Here is a 21,438-nt window from a genome sequence, read left to right on the forward strand (position 1 = left end):
TATTACTTGTTTACCAGATATAAATAAAGAATTGATTTTTGATTTTATGCCCGACAGTTACACTTTAAGAGGAAAAATGGCAACTCCCATGAAACATGCAGCAGTACATTAGTACAAGTTTACTATTTAGGCATGAAGAACGTGGCAGAGACCATCTAAAGTAGGGTTAGGCCCCTTTCACACTAGAGCATTGCGTTACGTTAACAGTTTTGCTGCAAGGTGATACTAAAGCAATGAAAGTCTATGGGACATTTCATACCAGATGCGGTCCGACGCACTGGCAGTAACGAATCTGACGCAAACGCATCAGCGCGTTATGGGTCAAAATCGGCGTGAAGTGCACGGACCGTAAGTCATGTAAGTCAGTGGCACCACAAATATCTTATGCTGGGTACACACCATGCGTTTTCCCGCTTGATCCGCGGGTCGATCAGAAACGATTCGGGCTTCGATCGTTCCTGCCGTTGATTTTGCATACTTTACATGCAAATTGACGGCAAGACCGATCGAAGCCCGAATCGAGCACGTCGAAAATAGTCGAATCGATCCTGATTGACCCGCGGATCAAGCGGGAAAACGCATGGTGTGTACCCAGCATTAAACTTTTTTGCCCATGCGTGGTAGCAAATTTTTTCAATACACTTCCTTGCGATTCGTATTTTGGCCACAGGAAGTGAGCGCAAGAGACCCTCACTTATAGTTTGGTTTTCTGCCAAAAAATTAACGCGGTTGTATACCAGGCTTCTTTTTGGTTTTGCAGTATGATGCGATCATCCAATCACACCGTGATCAAAATGCTGGTTGCTGGTGTGAAATCGGCCTAAAGGTTCATTTAGGTTTGCTTTGAAGCCATATCAGGGAAAGAATCCAATTTTACAAGTAGTTTAAACGGCTTGGGACTGTGGTAAGTAGAATCTACGCCGCTTCTCCGTCACTCTAATTTTAATGCGTCAGATTCTAGGCTGCGGCTTACCACAGGCCTGAGCCAATCGCTGCCCCTGGAGGAGTAAACTCGTCTGCCATGTGACAGTCAAACTTCCTCCTATGGGTAAGGCGCTCGTTTAATTGGCTCCTTACCAGGTGATCACTGTGAGCCAATTGCAGTGATCAAAACAAGGGAGGCATTAAAACAAGGCTCGGTAATGTGTTCTCTCTTTTAGACGGTTAGTGTGGAAAGAGATGGGTCAGTCTGGGGACTTTGCTCTTGTAATGTTAAAGGACATCACAGGTGAAAATAAACTGATAAGAAAAACAATTGTATCTATTCTCAGTCTCCTAAAAAATAATTTTTAAGCTATCCCACAGTTTTATTTTATATTTAGATCTCGTTTTTAAGTTTTTACTGTTTCATTGTCTCTGCTCAATGACACCTTCATTGAAGTATGTCAGAGCTCAAATATATGAATTATTGACCCTTTTTATCTCTTTCCTGCTCTCAGAAGCCATTTACTGACAGGAAAGTGTTTTACGGCTGTAATTACTCATCAGTGAGGGTTATACTACAGTCTGACCTAGTCTGACCCGGTCCCGACCCGAACAGAAACTGTTTAACTTTCTTAGGCAGAGGAAGAAAAAAAGGAACACAGCATAGTTATTAGTGTGCTTGGCACTGTACATACGCATGTCTATCTCATCATGTCACATGTCATCTCAGTTGTCCTTTAAAAAATGTGTTACTGCTCACAAAACATGACCAGCTGGAGCACCAAAAAAGTAAAATATTTATTTGTAATATTTCATATGTTGCTAATATCTAATGTTTTCTAAAGAAAAAAAAAAGTTTAGATTTATATTTTTCAATACAGGACACAAATAATAAACAAAACAGATATAATTAACGGATTTCAGACTGTGTTGCTCTGGCCTTATAAGGACCAAAGCCTTTTGTAAAATGTTTTCTTCTAGGAAGCCTTAAAGAACCCATGCTAACATAGAAATAAAAATAAAAAACACAAGTAATCAGAGGGTGTTTCTGATATAAGCAGCTAGATAGGGAAATAAATGGAAGAGGAGGAATATATTCTAGATAAAAAGAGCTCACAGCATTCAACTCTTTGGCACTGTTTGGCGCTAGGGCCAGTGCTCCTAAAGTGTATGATAACTACAAACCATAACAGCAGAACATTTTTTTGCAAGTTTGGAATGCAGGATTAGCATCTTTATTACTTAATACACTCTGACCAGTTGTTGTTGAAATTTGATTTTTATGGTGACAATACCGCTTTAACTTATAAGTAAAGAGAGACTAGATTTTTTTTTTTTAAACATGGAAGCAATGTATCCTGTTATCCTATACTAAGAAAGATATTGATGAGATAATCAGTGGCGGCTCCAGGAATTTTTTTAGGGGGTGCCATGCAGGTGCTGGACCAATTTCCGGGGGAGCTGACGACCTGCGGCGCGCAAAGCGCGCCGCGCCAAAAATGGGTGTGGCTACAACCTGCGGCGCGCGAAGCGCGGCGCGGTGAAAAAATGGGCGTGGTCATGACCGGATGAGGGCGGGGCTAACTGTAATTTAAAGTGAACCCAGGGTGAGAGTGATATGGTGGCTGCCATATTTATTTCCTTTTAAACAATACTAGTTGCCTGGCAGCCCTGCTGATCTATTTGGCTGTAGTAGTGAACTGAATTACACCAGAAACAAGCCATGCAGCTAATCTTGTCAGTTCTGACAATATTGTCAGAAACCCCTGACCTGCTGCATGCTTGCTCAGGGTCTATGGTTGAAAGAATAAGAGGCAGAGGACCAGCACGGCAGCCAGGCAACTGGTATTGCTTAAAGGGAGATAAATATGGCAGCCTCAATATTATTCTCACCTCGGGTTCCCTTTAAAAGTGCAACGCAAAGACAGAGGGCCCAAGTTTTGGTGACCCTTTTCCCAGAAAATTCACATAATTGTGCAGGTTTTCTCAAGAAAATACACGTAATGCGAGCAGATTTTAACAAAAAACACGTCCAATGACCCCAATATGCACAATCGTTATCAGATATGGCCCCAATATGCACAATCGTTATCAGATATGGCCCCAATATGCACAATCGTTATCAGATATGGCCCCAATATGCACAATCGTTATCAGATATGGCCCCAATATGCACAATCGTTATCAGATATGGCCCCAATATGCACAATCGTTATCAGATATGGCCCCAATATGCACAATCGTTATCAGATATGGCCCCAATATGCACAATCGTTATCAGATATGGCCCCAATATGCACAATCGTTATCAGATATGGCCCCAATATGCACAATCGTTATCAGATATGGCCCCAATATGCACAATCGTTATCAGATATGGCCCCAATATGCACAATCGTTATCAGATATGGCCCCAATATGCACAATCGTTATCAGATATGGCCCCAATATGCACAATCGTTATCAGACATGGCCCCAATATGCACAATAGTTATCAGATATGGCCCCAATATGCACAATCGGTAGCAGATATGGTCCCAATATGCACAATCGGTAGCAGATATGGTCCCAATATGCACAATCGGTAGCAGATATGGTCCCAATATGCACAATCGGTAGCAGATATGGTCCCAATATGCACAATCGGTAGCAGATATGGCCCCAATATGCACAATCGGTAGCAGATATGGTCCCAATATGCACAATCGGTAGCAGATATGGTCCCAATATGCACAATCGGTAGCAGATATGGTCCCAATATGCACAATCGGTGGCAGATATGGTCCCAATATGCACAATCGGTGGCAGATATGGTCCCAATATGCACAATCGGTGGCAGATATGGTCCCAATATGCACAATCGGTAGCAGATATGGCCCCAATATGCACAATCGGTAGCAGATATGACCCCAATATGCACAATCCGTAGCAGAAATGACCCCAATATGCACAATCGGTAGCAGATATGACCCCAATATGCACAATCGGTAGCAGATATGACCCCAATATGCACAATCGGTAGCAGATATGACCCCAATATGCACAATCGGTAGCAGATATGACCCCAATATGCACAATCGGTAGCAGATATGACCCCAATATGCACAATCGGTAGCAGAAATGACCCCAATATGCACAATCGGTAGCAGAAATGACCCCAATATGCACAATCGGTAGCAGATATCGCCCCAATATGCACAATCCGTAGCAGATATGACCCCAATATGCACAATCCGTAGCAGATATGACCCCAATATGCACAATCCGCATCACCTGAAAAAGAAAAGAAAAACCCATTTACTCACCTACAGCCAGAAGACCTTCTTTCCCGACCTCCTGTCCAGAGTCCCGACCTCATTGTGGCGCGCAGCGCCCGCGCGCCCACGATCCTCTTCCTTCCCGACGTCACCACAAGACTTCCTGCCTGCATGCAGAGAGCAGGGCTACGGGAAAATGGCCGCCCGAAGTCTGCAGAACAGGGCTCCGGGCGGCCATCTTACCATAGCCCTGCCTGCTGCTCCGTGCTGCCGGTGTGTGAACTGACTTGGCGTCTTTTAGACGCCTGAAGTCAGTTCACTCCAGGGGGTGCTTTGGGGGTGCTTGGACAAATCTAGGGGGTGCTCGAGCACCCCCAAGCACCCCCCTGGCGCCGCCCCTGGAGATAATTAGGGATATCAAATGGTATCACCCATAACAATTGCTGGGCACATTGGGAAAACTTGAAATGACTTGAATCTGGGAGTATTGTATGCTTGAGGAACCAGAAATGACAATGGGGTGGGTGGGGGGGAGGGAAAATAAGGTTTCTGTTCTGTTTACACATGGAGGCCATTTTTACATGTTTTGGCAGCAATGTGGATTGTATAATGAAGAATACAAAGATATTGCTGTGATCGCTGTATTGTGTAGGAGATTTCCTCTGTTATTTGATCCTCTGTTTTGTATAGAAAAATGGAAAAATTCAATAAAATTAGTTGGAAAAAAAAAGTTTTATTCTGTGGTCGCTGTGATTGGCTAACATGTGTTCAAAGGGTTCTGACTGCACTTTTTCATTAACAGCTAAGTGTAGCGGCGATAGTGGTGGGAGCAGGGACATATTTGTACTCTTTACCGCCCAAGGCCAATTTCACCAGCCGCCCCCCTTTAGTATAGGTAGCGAGATGACCCCTCCCCCCTTCCCTCCAGTATAGGTAGCGAGATGACCCCTCCCCCTTCCCTCCAGTATAGGTAGTGAGATGACCCCTCCCCCTTCCCTCCAGGACAGGTAGCCAGATGACTCCTCCATCCTTCCCTCTAGTATAGATAGCCAGATGACCCCTCCCCCTTCCCTCCAGTATAGGTAGCCAGATGACCCCTCCATCCTTCCCTCTAGTATAGATAGCCTTAGGACCCCCCTCCAGTATAGGTAGCCAAATGACCCGTCCCCTCTTTCCCTCTAGTATAGGTAGCCTGATAACCCCTTCCCCTCCAGTTTAGGTAGCCAGATGACTCGCTTAATCCCCCCCTTTCCCACTCCCCCCTTTCAGTACAGCTTGCCTCCACACCGCAGCAGCCATCAGTGTCACTCACTTCTCTGCTCATCTCCAGTGCACAACCTTCCTCTTCCCCTCCGTCTCCAATGCTGCCCAAGTCCGTAGCCGCACGCCACAACGTCAACGTGCTCAGAGAGCAAGGTGGCTGCTGCACAGGTGGCTGGCAGCAGGGAGATTAGGCGCTCACTTGATCTCCCTGCATTGCAGCATTTGCAGTCTTGCAAATAGTGCACCAGTTTAGTTTGCTGCTTTGGTGCCCTTGCTTCTGTGGTGCCCTAGGCGATGGCCTAGGCGGCCTAGGCCTAAATCCAGCCCTGGGTGGGAGCACATGTACATTCAGGCTATTGATATCTATACCCTGGCAGAGATAAAAGCCACAAACAGGGCGTAGATTTCAAATAACTGAATTCTGAATCCGTTAAAAAAAAAAACCCTGTACATTCCCCACAATTACACTCAACTGCAGGATTTTCATTTATGTGTTTCTATGTAACTTATGCATTTTGAAGTTAATCATTAAACAGGGCTCAAGATATAGGAACAATTTAACCGATTAGCAGCCATCACTAATGCAAACAGCAATAAATGATAACTGCGTGTGTGTGTGCTGGAGCCTATATATGTATATATGGAAGAGTTATCATGGTAACCTTTATACACAGCTGAAGGATAAACTTTACAATTTTCCTTTATACTCCCTATCACCAGTTTGATGAGTATAACTCATTACAGAATTTTGTTAAAGTAATACTCTAGCACAGGCATGGGCAAACTTGGCCCTCCAGCTGTTGAGGAACTACAAGTCCCACAATGCATTGCAGGGGTCTGACAGCCACATTCATGACTCATAAAGGCAAATACATTGTGGGATTTGTAGTTCGTTAACAGCTGGAGGGCCAAGTTTGCCCATGCCTGCTCTAGCCAAACGTTATTTTTAAATTTAAAGGGAAACCTAACTGATCTAAAAAATAATAAATAAAGAGTTACACCTATCTGGGGCTTCTACCAGCCCTCTGCAGCCGCCCTGTGCCCGCGCAAGTACTCTACAATCCTCTGGTCCCCCGCAGCCACTAAGTTTCACTTTTGGTGACTGGCTCTGTTGCTGGCCACCGCGCCTGCACGGCCCTAGCCGCACACTTCCTCGTTCGCAAAGCCATCACCGGAAGCATCCTGCGCAGGCGAAGAAGAGATTTTCTTGTACTGTGCCTACGCAGGACTCTCCCAGTGGCAGGGGCGTGATTGAGGAGGTGTGCAGCCAGGGCTGCGCAGGCGCAGTGGCCAACGTCAGAGTCAGTCACCGAATATGAAACTTAGTGGCGGCGGGCACAGGGCAGCTACAGAAGGCTGGTAGAAGCCCCAGATAAGTGAAACTCTCTCAAGTTTCCACCAAGATCTCTTAAGTTTCCACCACTATCTACATCCTCTTTGACTTCATCTAAGCCACGAGGACGTAGATATAAGTTGTGTAGCTGAAGCACAGCTGTGCAGGATTGGGCTTGCTCCTGTGAAAAACCTCCGGCACTATCTGCTGCAGCACTTATTGGCGAAAGTGAATATATATTCCCTAACTCAATAAGACAATAAGATTGATTTTCATCATTAAAATAATTTTCTCAGTTCATAATGCAAAATACACACTGTAGCATTATTTCAGAATCAAACATATTCACCATAAATTGTAACAGGAATGAAATTTAAGTTTTGTGATAAACAGTAGAAATAGCCAAACAAAAGTTGTGTTTTTATCTACAATATCGCTTTTTATTTTTAAACTGGAATTGGTAAAACTGAGAAATTGTGTTTTTTCAATTTTTTTTCCTATTAAAATATATAGAAAACAAAAATGTTTGAGGGAAAAAATGGCATACAACGAAAGCCTTGTTAGTCTTGAAAAAAATATATATTTCATTTATGGGTCATAAGTAGGGATAACGTTATTTCTGATTAAATAGGGACATAGCTAAAATGTCAAAACTGCTCTGGTCCATAAGTGGGAAACAAGGTCTGGATGTGAGTGGTTAAAGGAATACTGTACGGGGTCAGGGGAAAATGAGTTGAACTTACCCGGGGCTTCTAATGGTCCCCCGCAGACATCCTGTGCCCGCGCAGCCACTCGCCAATGCTCTGGCCCCGCCTCCGGTTCACTTCTGGAATTTCAGACTTTAAAGTCTGAAAACCACTGCGCCTGCGTTGCCGTGTCCTCGCTCCCGCTGATGTCACCAGAGTTGTACTGCGCAGTCCCAGTACGGTCTGCGCCTGCGTAGTACGCTCCTGGTGACATCAGGGGAAGCGAGGACACGGCAACGCAGACGCAGTGGTTTTCAGACTTTAAAGTCTGAAATTACAGAAGTGAACTGGAGGCGGGGCCAGAGCATTGGCGAGTGGCTGCGTGGGCACCATTAGAAGCCCCGGGTAAGTTCAACTCATTTTCCCCCAACCCCCCTACAGTATCCCTTTAAAGGATACCCGAAGTGCCATGTGACATGATGAGATAGACATGTGTATGTGCAATGCATAGCACACAAATAACTATGCTGTGTTCCTTTTTTTCTTTCTCTGCCTAAAAGAGTTAAATATCAGGTATGTAAGTGGCTGACTCAGTCCTGTCTCAGACAGGAAGTGACTACAGTTTGACCCTCACTGATAAGAAATTCCCCTTTTTATCTCTTTCTATCTCTTTCTTGCTCTCAGAAGCCATTTTCTGCTAGGAAAGTGTTTTATAGTTGGAGTTTCTTATCAGTGAGGGTCACACTGTAGTCACTTCCTGTCTGAGTCAGGATTGAGTCAGCCACTTACATACCTGATATTTAACTCTTTCAGGCAGAGAAAGAGAAAGAAGCAGCAGTAACCTGTGCTGGAATGCTGGGCCGTTTTTGGTTTTATCCCACGCCCACATTTTCTGGCACCCTAATGACATGTATGCGTAGAATCTGCTCCACCATATCTTCTTCTACCCCATACCTGGTTGCAGACGGGCTTGTACTTCAGTCCTGGCTTGTTCAGGAGACGTTCCAGTTGCCTGCGATTAAAGTTCGATACTCCAATCGATTTTACCAGACCTGCATCTTTACATGCCTCTAGAGCCTGAAACCACAAAACCACTCATTATTTATGATGATGGAACTCAGCTGAACTCTTCTAGATTGTTGGCTTGCAAGGGCATGGTCCTCCCTCTAGTGTTTCTTGTTTCTGCTATGCGTTATCAAATAAACGTGTACCAGCATTGATGATGTCGCAAACCACACTATGTATGTATTTGTAGGTGTCTGACTGGTTTTGGAATAATCCAACCCCTCATGTTGCATATTTAGTATTTCATTCAGGGAGAGTTCACACTAAAGGTGGCCACACACCATACAATTTTTTAAATATCTGTTCAATTTAAGAATTGCAATCAATTTTTCTGACTGATTGTAACATTTCAAAAATATGGCCAATGTACCACACACATATGTACAATTTTTCCCCCAATTATGATAAAAATGATTAGAAACTCTGACAAAATTGCTATGGTGTGTATATTAATAAATTGACAATCCAACACACACCATACAATCTTTACATAGATTGAAGAAAAATATCTGGCATTCCAGACCGATTAAAATCGAAGAAAACGGGAAATCCGATCGGATTTTTCAGTCGAATGGAAAAAAAGATTTCGATTTTTCGGGAGATCCGATCGTTTTTTGGCGAATTACCGTAAAATCAGATCATTTTATTGTATCGTGTGTTGCCACCTTAAAGGTGCCCATTAATGATACAATTTTGATTGTAAAACCTTGCCAAATCTATTTAGTAGAAGTGGAAAATGAGTGAAAATATTTTGAATGAATTCTTTAGGTAGTCCTTCATATTTCAAAGAAGTGGTAAGATTGTACAATCAAGATTGTATTTTCAGAAGGCACCTTTACAGAGATTGCACACGATTTCTCTGCATGCTAATTCACTTTAGATGTGACAGCCCACTTAATGAATAGGCTCGTTCAAATGTAATGCTGTTTCTGAAATGCCATGGCAACACTTCTGGGGTAGGCACAGAGCTATGGAGTTGGTTATTGTGGTGAAACCCCACCCACAATGTGATGTCATGACCATGGTCCTGACAGTATGCTGTCTGCGAACCTTGTTGTATTGTGGGAAAAAAACGGCTTTTTCCAACTGCCTCCCTCTGTGTACAGAACTCTCAGTAATGAACATTCCGTACAAATCACTTGATAGAACTAAAGATGTCACCACCAGTGATACATTTTAGAATTTAAATCAGGAAAAGGAAAGATTTTACAATGGCCAAACACTGACTCGACAATCTATAAATGAATATTGTAAACAATAAGCAATTTCATTCATTATTTTATTTGCACTACAGTTCTTAAAAGTTGGGGAGTTAAAGTGTATGCTTCTCGTCCCAGGTTTCATACTTACCTGTGACTTCCTAAAGCCCCCCTTGAGGCCACTCGTCCCTCGCCATCTCCCCGGGTGGCTCCGCAGTAGTGCCCAAAAGCCTGGCCGAGTCGCACTTCATCGCGCATGCGCGGCCAGGTACTCTCCCCCATCATGCTCTCGTGGCTGGGAGCGTTCTACACTTGTGCAGTACTACTGCGCAGGTGCAGAACACTCCCAGGGATTGGAGTGCGACAGGGAGTGCTTGGCCGGGCCGCGCATGTGCAATGAAGTGCAACTCAACCAGGCTGAGGTAATTTACCCAGGTAAGTATAATCAGGTTCTCTTTAAAGAGACTCCGTAACAAAAATTGCATCCTGTTTTTTATCATCCTACAAGTTCCAAAAGCTATTTTAATGTGTTCTGGCTTACTGCAGCACGTTCTACTATCACCATCTCTGTAATAAATCAACTTATCTCTCTCTTGTCAGATTTGTCAGCCTGTATCTGGAAGGCTGCCAAGTTCTTCAGTGTTGTGGTTCTGTGATGCATCTCCCCCCTCCAGGCCCCTCTCTGCACACTGCCTGTGTATTATTTAGATTAGGGCAGCTTCTCTCTTCTCTCTTATCTTTTACAAGCTGGATAAATCATCCTCTGAGCTGGCTGGGCTTTCACATACTGAGGAATTACAAACACAGACAGAGCTGTTTGCTGGAAGAATCAGCCTGACACTTCAGTGGAAGATAGCTGCAGGGGGAAAGAAACACACAAATGATCTCTTGAGATTCAAAAGGAAGGCTGTATACAGCCTGCTTATGTATGAATGTATTTTCTATGTGTGGACATACTGTACATCAACCTACTTCCTGTTTTGGTGGCCATTTTGTTTGTTTATAAACAAACTTTTTAAAACTGTTTTTAACCACTTTTAATGCGGCGAGGAGCGGCGAAAATGTGACAGAGGGTAATAGGAGATGTCCCCTAACGCACTGGTATGTTTACTTTTGTGCGATTTTAACAATACAGATTCTCTTTAAACAAATATTTCATTGCTAATTCTACATTACTATTACACCAGGGGCGTTACTAGGAGCCACCGGGCCCCCCTGCAGAGATTCTAACAGGAACGTTTTGGGGGGGCTGGAGTGGTCGCAGCATGAGGGGAAATCCATGGCCGCCACACATTGGCGGGGAGGGGGGACGGTCCCCCCTCCCTCACCCACGGCTCTCCCTCTGCGCTCCCCTCCAGCTTCAATAAGTGTGTGCAGGCGGCGGGCAGCGGCAGATATACAATACCCAGTGCCGGGACAAGGTCCTCCAACACCCAAGGCTGAGACACCAAAGAGCGCCCCCCATCCCTCCCACCCCAGCCATCACACACTGATTGCTATTAGAGTAAGAGGCGCCCCAGGGCCCTTAACACCTTAATATCTAGTTATCTGGCTTGCAGTCACTGCTGTGTATCCCCTTTTCTTATTTCTCTTTGCGTCAAACATAATAGGGGAATGATAGCTGCAGGGGCGTAGCAATAGGGGGTGCAGAGGTAGCGGCCGCATCGGGGCCCTTGGGCCAGAGGGGCCCCGAAGGGCCCTCCCTCAACTACAGTATTAGCTCTCTATCAGTCCTATGCTCATAATAATCACTTCTATAGATACTTTGAATAGTGGTAATCATTAACACACTGTTCCCCATCCCCTTCTTGCACCTCTGACACTGTAGTTGCCATTGGCAGGTTTTGGTGCGCTGTATCAATTATGTATAGAGTGCTTGGGGGGGGGGGGGGCCCATTGTAAAACTTGCATCAGGGCCCACAGCTCCTTAGCTACGCCACTGGATAGCTGAGTGAGTTGTGCGCTCCCTCCTACACTGCGCCCTGAGGCTGGAGCCTCTCTCGCCTCTGCCTAGCCCTGTACATACCTTTCTTGCGTTCCACCGCGGATTTTCTTCGCTCTAGTGTCTGACGCTACTTCCTGTTTATACAGGAAGTAGCGTCAGGTGCAGCGGCTGCAGCCCCTATTGTTATGCCCCTGTATTATACACGGAACACTGCACATTTGTGGTGGAGCGTGCTTCAGGTTTCTCTTTAATCCACACCCACAAACATTCCCTGGATAATGTAAATGTTTTTTCTCCAAGGCTGTGCTGGGATAAGTGACCTATGTTCCCTGCATTGAGCTGTGTGTATATTATTGCCTGCAAGAGGAATGTGCTATTTTACAAGATAATAATAGGTTTCATTCTACAGCCTGGCAACCTCACCAGATTAGCAAATGGATATTCCACTCCCCAGTGGAATTCAACAACAACCATCCAAGGTCTCAAATACTGATAACAATAATAGTAAGACCGTATCAGTTACGATATTAAACAAAAACAATCATAGTGACAATATTATTAAAGGACCACTTTCACAAAAACATTTACAATTTAAAAATACATGTAAACATACACAAATAAGAAGCATGTTTCTTCCAGTAAAATGAGCTATACATTAATTTTCTCCTATGACGCTGTCACTTACAGTAGTTAGTAAAAATTTGACAGAACTGATAAGGTTTTTGACTAGTCCATCTCTTCATGGGGGATTTTCAGTATTTCATTTATTCTTTACAACTCCAGCACTCCCTGGAAAGGATCTATGCATAGATGCAGGCCACGCCCCTACCTGTTTGCACACTTATCTGGCAGTTGGAAAGAGCAACTGCCATTCACTAAGAGCTTTTAAAAATAAGTAAAACCCTGAGAATCCTCCATGAGTAGATGGTCTGGTCCAAAACCTATCAGTTCTGTCAGATTTCTACCGCCTACTGTAAGTGATAGGGACACAGGAGAAAAGTAAATTATAGCACAAAAGTACGAGAAATGTACTTTTTATTTATGTGTTCATGTATTTTCAATTTTACATTTTTTTGCAATAGTGGTCCTTTAATAAGAACTCATATTTAGTAATAGTAATACAGTAGAGTCTCATTTATCCGGTTGATGGGGATTGGCTGATGCCGGTCGCTGGATAAGTGTGCTTTCTGCTTGCTTGAGACTCAATAGTACAAATAGTCTAGCTGATTCAGTGCTATACCCCACTCTATATACCTCCCATCAACTCTGTATTAACCACCCTGGCGTTCTGATTAAATCGCCAGGGTGGCTGCGGGAGGGTTTTTTTTAAATAAAAAAAAAACTATTTCATGCAGCCAACTGAAAGTTGGCTGCATGAAAGCCCACTAGAGGGCGCTCCGGAGGCGATCTTCCGATCGCCTCCGGCGCCCATAATAAACAAGGAAGGCCGCAATGAGCGGCCTTCCTTGTTTTGCTTATATCGTCGCCATAGCGACGAGCGGAGTGACGTCATCGACGTCAGCCGACGTCCTGACGTCAGCCGCCTCCGATCCAGCCCTTAGCGCTGGCCGGAACTTTTTGTTCCGGCTGCGCAGGGCTCAGGCGGCTAGGGGGGCCCTCTTTCGCCGCTGCTCGCGGCGAATCGCCGCAGAGCGGCGGCGATCAGGCAGCACACGCGGCTGGCAAAGTGCCGGCTGCGTGTGCTGCTTTTTATTTGATAAAAATCGGCCCAGCAGGGCCTGAGCGGCGACCTCCGGCGGTGTTGGACGAGCTGAGCTCGTCCAGACCGCTCAGGTGGTTAAATCATATCTCCCAACTTTTTGAGAAAAGAAAGAGGGACACTTTAAGACACGCCCCTACCACACCTCTAACCACGCCCTCACCACACCCTGTGCCATGCATATCACAAAGAATGCAGAACCAAAAGATGCAGTTTTAACATTCAAACCACATGTCCTGTGTCTCTGACTGAAGTGTCTGAAGAGAGCAGAGGAAATGTAACTAGTTATAAACATTTGTAATTGTCTGTGACACAACAGCTTTTCATACTTTTTTTGCTTTCAGAGAAAAATACTCTGTAGTCTGATATGCAACACTGGCTGTGCATTGAAGCCGACACCCCTTCTGCAATTGATTTTTTCCAAATAAAGCTAAATCCTACACTCAATAAATTAAAGCTTTTGCCTCTGATATTTAACATGAAAAGTAGGAAAATGTTCACACTGCTACTTAGACATTATTTGTGCATTGTCATTTTAGAACACTTGCTTTAATAGTGTTCCTTTAAATGCTAAAGAACAGTAATTTAAAGTATATTAACCATCGGGGAGCCATGAAACCCAATCTTTAAGCACAGCAAAGCCCAAAACAGCCTAAGAGGTTGGCCTTCACCACTGTGAGTGCTGCTAGTGATTTGTGCTGGTTGGTTGAGACTGCTGGGTAGTTGAGTTCCAGATAACCGGGACGCTACTGTAGTTAAAAACTTATAGTTTGCTGCAAATCTTTCTTGCTTCCTGTTTTTTTCAATGGGATATTCTGTGATTTTCCATCTTAACGCAGAGGGAATTCAGCTTTACATGAGCAAGAAGTTAATTTAGGAATTAACTTCCTAAATTATGGCCAATGTCACGTGACCTCAGAAGTTAAGGACCTCTGTAGGTTAAGCAAATAAGGGGCTTTGGTAGGTGGAGGCGTATCTGTAGTTAAGTTAGGGTAAATGGGAAGAATATAGTAAAAAACAAATCTTGAAATAGGGCTTGAAAATGGAACTAAGTTCAGAACTTCCTCTCCGCTCTAAAATAGTAGCCACAATGTGATAACCTTTTTGGAAAAAAATGTCTTCATTATAATTTATGAAAATCCCGAAAAATCCTGAAAGGATTAACTAATTCCTGCCCCAGGATAGGAAAATAAGTCACTGCACTCACCTCCCTACAAAATCCTAGATAACACTATTTATTTATCTCTGATCTGATAAAATGCTATAGAGTTGAAAAGGAATGACAGCAAACCCCTCTCCTCCCCCCAGGGAATTCAATGGCAGGGCTAATGAGTAAACAAGTATAAAATAACCATTCCAGGAGAAGACAGATGTAACAAGTGAGTAGGGTTATGTTGTACTACATTATGAAAACAAATGAACTGTTTAACCCTTTCTGGACCAGCACCCTCTGTCCCCTTAAGGACCAGAGGGTGCTGGTCTAGCAAACCGCCGCTTCCCGACGAATCGCCATAAGTTACCGTCGCTCCCGCCGTATACGACGCTCTGTCCCCGCCGCAGGCTGCTCTCTCTGCCGTCGCTATGACAGCAGAGCGCTGTGCGCCGGTCAGGAGCCGCTTTCATTGGCTCCTGACCCTGTCATTCCATGTAAGCCAATGGGAACGGCTTACATGAATGACAGGGCCAGGAGCCAATGAAAACGGCTCCTGCCTGGCTCACAGTGCTCTGCCGTCATAAAGGGGGCAGGGCATCACATTGCGGCGGGGGCAGAGCGGACCAAGCGACGCGGACGGGCGGGGACGCGCGGTCAATGGGACATAGAGTTTACGTCCTGTCAGGACCGCAGCGCCCCCTGCCCGACGTAGATTTATACTCGCTCGGTCCGCAGGTGGTTAAAAAAACAGGAGAGATAAACAAATAAAATGTGTGGGTTTAATGTGCAATAAAACTGCTGGATGAAAGTGGATTAATTTTGTATTTTTTTTTCACTTTTCCCCTTATTTTCCTTTTAATATGCATAGAAAATAAGTAATCACTTAAAACAAATGTAAGCCACAAAAAGCCTAATTTGTCCTTAAAAAAACAATGTATAGAACTATAGATTATCTACTTGTGATAATCCTATACAATAAAATGCAAGTGTCCCTGCGTCATCAACTGAATGGTTGTGTGTCCCTGGCTTTTTTGTACTGAGCATGTGCGCAGCCAGGGCAGTTAGGACACAGGGCCGGATCTGACAGTTTGCTGTGTGTGGTTCACAGAGGTTCTCATTGCATTGTGGGAAATAACAGCTTTTTCCAACTGCCAAGCAAGCAGCTCCCTGTGTGCATGTACTTCAGACAGTGGTGGGGAACGAGCAAGCGGGACACCTATGTGCGCACATTGCGGGGCGAAGCGGCTGTGACCTAGCGCCTGTTTTTTAACGGGCAGGCCTTTTTACTAGTTATTGATAAAGTTATTGCCAAAGTAATCATATCTGAGCTGAACGGTGAAAACAACCAGGGTAGGGAAGTGGTTAAGAGTTTGTGTTTACTGAATGAGGAGATCTGCCCTAAGGTCCGTACACACGCCGGACTGGAGGCAACGACGGGTCTGTCGTTACCTCCCACTGGGTGGGCGTTCCAACGACAGTCCGGCGTGTGTACGCACTGTCGGCGGACTGATACGGCTGTTTCTGAGCGATCCGCTGGGCGGATCGCTCAGAAACAGCCGTATCAGTCCGCCGACAGTGCATACACACGCCGGACTGTCGTTGGAACGCCCACCCAGCGGGAGGTGACAACGGACCCGTCGTTGCCTCCAGTCCGGTGTGTGTACGGACCGTTAGCAGTGCTCCTGCAGTCTATTCACAGCTGCTGATAAGAACTAATTAGAAACTTTGATCTGGCTAAAAAACACAGACCACAGAGCAGTGAATTTCTTCAGCAACCATATGTGGAATAAAATAGATGTTTGCTGTGCAAACGTTTGGGTCTGCTTTGAGAAAATTGGTTCACTTACCTCCCACGTTGCACAGAAATCCACATTATCATAGGCAAAAGGCTGCTCGGCATCATAAGGGTTCTCAGCTCCTGAGGGCTACGCCAAAAACAAACACAGCAAAACCATCAGCAGTCACATATGAGATCATCATGCAAAGAGCAGTGCTATTACACAGCTGGCCCTACTTTTAACATTGTATGAAAGGAAATCTGTGTTGCTCAAAGGATCCATTTCAGTTTTTTTAGACTAGTTAAAATGCATCTTTAAGGGCCGGTTCACACGGGCGGCAGGCAGCGTTGGGGCGGCCAGGAAGTTGCGTCGTCCTGTGACGTCTCGTTCGGTGGCGGCAGTACGGAGATCGTCGCCATCGGCGTTTCTCGTCCCCGCAGGGGGACATGAAACCGCACCGGCTAGCCATCCCTGGACGTTGCATGCGGCTTCTAGGGACGGCCGAAACGATGCGTTAAATCGGGATCAGAACACCGCGTTTATGCAATCGACGGTAATCGACGGTAACCGCGCAATGCTAAACGCTCCTATTCACTTGAATGGGAGAGTTTAGCCGATGGGTCCCGAACGCTTGACGGTAGACGCCGCCAAGCGTCCGTGTGAACCGGCCCTAAAAAAGAGGGCTCACTGTAGCAGCTACAAGTGATTGTAATGACACAGCTGCTAATCATATTTTACCAACTCTTGCTATTTTCTGATGTGATTTGATCTCCAGATGAATGTCAGTTTAACAAGCTGTGTATGAGGTCTGCAGATTGCATAAACTGTGAAGGCATTTTGCAGGAATTGATCTTTTGCATGTTTACAGCATCTTTAGAAAGATCAGTATTTCAAACCGCCCTGACAAACCTATGTGAGAGATGAATTCCTCAGTTTGCACAGAGATGTACTCAGCTTAAAGCAGGAGGATCAGCCATACTATGCCAGGGAAAAAAACACATATATAAGTAAGTAGATAAATACTTGATTTACTTACATAACACATGTATTGTACTGTCCACATTATGATTTCAGTGAATGTTATATAGTAAATGACGAGAATTCTGTTCCTGGTGGGGACCATGTCTTTTGCCCACAGTTTGAGGCTAAATACTGATGTAATTTCTTCCCTTAACTGTTTTTTATTTTCTCCTCCAATCGCTGAGTCACCTCAGCTTTGCTTGTAAACACAAGTGAGCAGAGGATCATGTTTCAGCTAGGCAGGGAAATAAAGGGAAGAGGAGGAATATATTATAGATAAAAAGAACCCCCAGCATGCAACTGAATGGCAATGGCTATTAAAGGGCCAGTGCTCCTAAGGTATGTGATAACTTCAAACCATAACAGCAGAAAAAGTTTTGAAAGTTTTAAATGTAAGATTAGCATCTTTATAACTTAATACACTCAGACGAGTTGCTGTTGAAATTTGATTTTTAAGGTGACAATCCCGCTTTAATAGAATAGACTGTGTAGTTATACTCTCATACTACAAGGAAAGTGGTAAAATTGGCCATTCATCTTTCACTTCCCAAATACGTTTATTTTTATAATGTGTGTACCTAGCTTAAGCCAAATAGCACCATTTGACATGTGGCAGCAATACCTTGAGGCCAAAAATCATCTGTCTTGTCTGAGGTCGGCAACTGCCATGTTCAGATGCAACTTCATGGTGGGCCCGCCTGTCCACCTACTGTGCCAAGTGACACCAAGCGCCCGGCCAGCGGACAGCAGCAGCTGACAGGTGGTGAATTCACCACCTTCAGCTCTTCGCAGAAAAAAGGCCTAAGGCAGGGTTCATTCTTAAAGAGAACCCGCGGTGGGTTTGAAGAATGTTATCTGCATACAGAGGCTGTATCTGCCTATACAGCCCAGCCTCTGTTGCTATCCCAAACCCCCCTAAGGTCCCCCTGCACTCTGCAATCCCTCATAAATCACAGCCACGCTGCTGACAAACAGCTTGTCAGAGCTGGCTGTGTTTATCTCTATAGTGTCAGTCTGCTGCTCTCCCCGCCTCCTGCAGAACTCCAGTCCCCGCCTGCATCCCTTCCCTCCCTGCTGATTGGAGGGAAGGGACGGGGGCAGGGACCGGAGCTATGCAGGAGGCGGGGGAGCAGCTGAGACTGACACTACTGATGTAAACACAGCCTCACAGCACGGCTGTGATTTATGAGGGATTGCAGAGTGCAGGGGGACCTTAGTGGGGTTTGGGATAGCAACAGAGGCTGGGCTGTATAGGCAGATCCAGCCTCTGTATGCAGATAACATTCTTTAAACACACCTCGGGTTCTCTTTAATAAAAATCCGATGTGATTTTCAAAAAACGCAATCGCTCGGTATATAATTTGTTTTAATGACATCGCAATCTGTTGTGTTCCTATTAAAATTGAATTCACATTTTTATGTGCTTTAACCATCTTAGCGGTATGGACGAGCTCAGCTCGTCCATCACCGCCGATGGCTGCCGCTCAGGCCCTGCTGGGCCTATTTTGTTCAAATAAAGAGCAGCACACGCAGCCGGCACTTTGCCAGCCGCGTGTGCTGCCCGATCGCGGCGATTCGCCGCGAGCAGCGGCGAAAGAGGGTCCCCCCAGCCGCCTGAGCCCAGCGTAGCCGGAACAAAAAGTTCCGGCCAGCGCTAAGGGCTGGATCGGAGGCGGCTGACGTCAGGACGTCGGCTGACGTCCATGACGTCACTCCGCTCGTCGCTATGGCGACGATCTAAGCAAAACAAGGAAGGCCGCTCATTGCGGCCTTCCTTGTTTATTCTGGGCGCCGGAGGCGATCGGAAGAACGCCTCCGGAGCGCCCTCTAGTGGGCTTTCATGCAGCCAACTTTCAGTTGGCTGCATGAAATAGTTTTTTTTTTATTTAAAAAAAACCCTCCCGCAGCCGCCCTGGCGATCTTAATAGAACGCCAGGGTGGTTAAAGGGAAGGTCCAAGCTGAAAAAAAAAAATAAACTCCACTTATCTGGGGTTTCTTCCAGCCCCTGCTATTCGATCTGTGCCCTCGCCGCAGCTCCTCTCACTCCCGGTGTCCTGCGCTGAAAAAGTCGACCTCGCCAGGTCAGCATCCAGGTCAGCTTCATGTGCGCTCCACGGCGCGGGTCACGTGATGTACTGCCTGCGCAGTAGAGATCCGATGACGTTGCATACACCACGTGACCCCCCCCACCGTGGTACGCACATGAAGCCGACCCGGATGCTGACCTGGCATGGTCGACTTCTTCAGCTGCAGCGAGGGCACAGATCGACTGGCAGGGGCTGGAAGAAGCCCCAGGTAAGTGGAGTTTATTTTTTTTTCAGCTTGGATGTTTCCTTTAAATTCGGACAGCAAGTCTTTTTTCGTATGCAATGTGCAATTCCTGTTTCAGCGCTGCAATGGAGGGGCACAGGAGTATGGGGGAAGCCTCAATAGGATCCAGAGGCTTCCCCCTCCGAGCTAAGTACCCCATAGGGGCTATTTTTTTTCTCTTAAAGCCTTGTACACATGCTAAACTAAACTTGTTTGAATCTTCCAACAAATGACAGATTTCGCCGTTGGACAACATTGTGTGCAAATATGTAGCCAAATGACAGATGACTGACATTAGGCATTTTGCCTAATCCATTAGGATCAATGACGACTGTTGGGCAGATATCGTGCAGTCAGACAAATGTGTACAATGTCATATAACATTTGATGACATTTAACATTTGATGTCATGTAACAATATGCATGACATGCGGACATGTCATGCATAATGCCATTTCCGCTGTGGGCGCAGTATTTAAATGATTTGCTCGTTTCCAACGATGTTGCCGCCGACTCTCTAAAGACGTCGCTATTAAGGTTTTTTTCTGCAACGTTGGACATTTTTTGGGCGTGTATAATACGGACCTTTAGAATGGGGTAATCCAGGAAAGTTCTAGTTAGAATGACTCTTACAGATACGATTACTTATCTCATAAATGTATATTCACTTCAGGTTTGCTTTAGTAGATTTCACTCACCTTGAGGGAGAAAGGCCAGTGCATGAGGAAGAGGTCCAGGTAGTCCAAGCCCACATCTTTCAGAGACTTTTCCAGACCTTTGCGCACTAGTTCTGGGGAGAAATACGTGCACCAGAGCTGGGGGTGAAGGATAAACAGTTGGTTACTAACTGGAGTCCAACAGTAGTTATAAGTATTGCAATACACTTCAGGATAGTTTCATCTGCCGATTACGGGTATTTCTGTAGAGCAATTTCCTGTTTGTTTCTATCCGCTTCTGAAAGGATGGAACTTGATCTTCTTTTCTGCAAACTCAGAACTAAACTTAGAACTTACTCTAAAAGATTAGCCACAGCATAAAAACCTTTATGGAAAAAAAAAAATCTTCATTACAATTTATGGAAATCCTAAAAAAAAATCTGAAGTTTTATTAGGTTTCACATCTTGCAAGAAGAACTGAAAGGGTTAAGGAGGGCACAAGGGGGACAATGGTGGGCACAAGGGGGTGATTCAAGAGTACACAAGAGGACACAAGGAAGGCGCAAGAGGGACACAGGAGGACACAAGGGGAACACAGTGAGACGCAAGCACCTAAATGGTTAAAGAGGACACAAGGCGGGCAAAGAAGGGCACAAGGGGGACACAAAGGGTACAAGGGGCACACAAAAGGCACAAGGGAGACACAGGGGGACACAGAAAGGTATAAGGGGAACACAAGAGGTAAAAGGGGGACACAAAAGAACATAAGGTACAAGGAAGACCTAATAATTGTACACCCAAGAAAGAACAGAAAGCCACCCAAAAAACAGCACCACTCAATTTAGAGACAAGAAGCGCCTCAGGTACCATACTTACCTGGGGCTTCCTTAAGCCCCCTTAAGGCCACTCGTCCCTCGCCGTCTCCCGAGGTGGCTCCTGTCACTTACAGTTCAGCCCAATAGCCAGGCCAAGTCGCGATTCGTTGCGCATGCGTGGCCAGGCGCTCTCCCCCATCACACTCCTGTGGCTGGGAGCATTCTGTGACGCAACCCATGGTGGTGAAAGCTCTTTTGTGACAATAGATGATTTGATGTGAAATGCATCATATGGTGATGCAACAAAACTTAA

General features: G+C 45.3%; 1 protein-coding gene across 1 annotated transcript in view; it reads right to left on the reverse strand.

Annotated features, from left to right (window-relative positions):
• Nucleotides 1–21,438, reverse strand: part of LOC137564316 (rho crystallin) — a 60,276-nt gene that overhangs the window by 19,563 nt on the left and 19,275 nt on the right. Inside the window, exons 3-5 of the mRNA XM_068278049.1 lie at nt 20,353–20,469; nt 16,393–16,470; nt 8,418–8,540 (exon numbers count right to left, since the gene is read on the reverse strand). Coding sequence (XP_068134150.1) covers nt 8,418–8,540; nt 16,393–16,470; nt 20,353–20,469 — 318 coding nt within the window. The remainder of the gene's footprint in view (nt 1–8,417; nt 8,541–16,392; nt 16,471–20,352; nt 20,470–21,438) is intronic.

Source organism: Hyperolius riggenbachi, chromosome 3 (assembly GCF_040937935.1).
Source record: "Hyperolius riggenbachi isolate aHypRig1 chromosome 3, aHypRig1.pri, whole genome shotgun sequence".
Classification (NCBI taxonomy): domain Eukaryota; kingdom Metazoa; phylum Chordata; class Amphibia; order Anura; family Hyperoliidae; genus Hyperolius; species Hyperolius riggenbachi.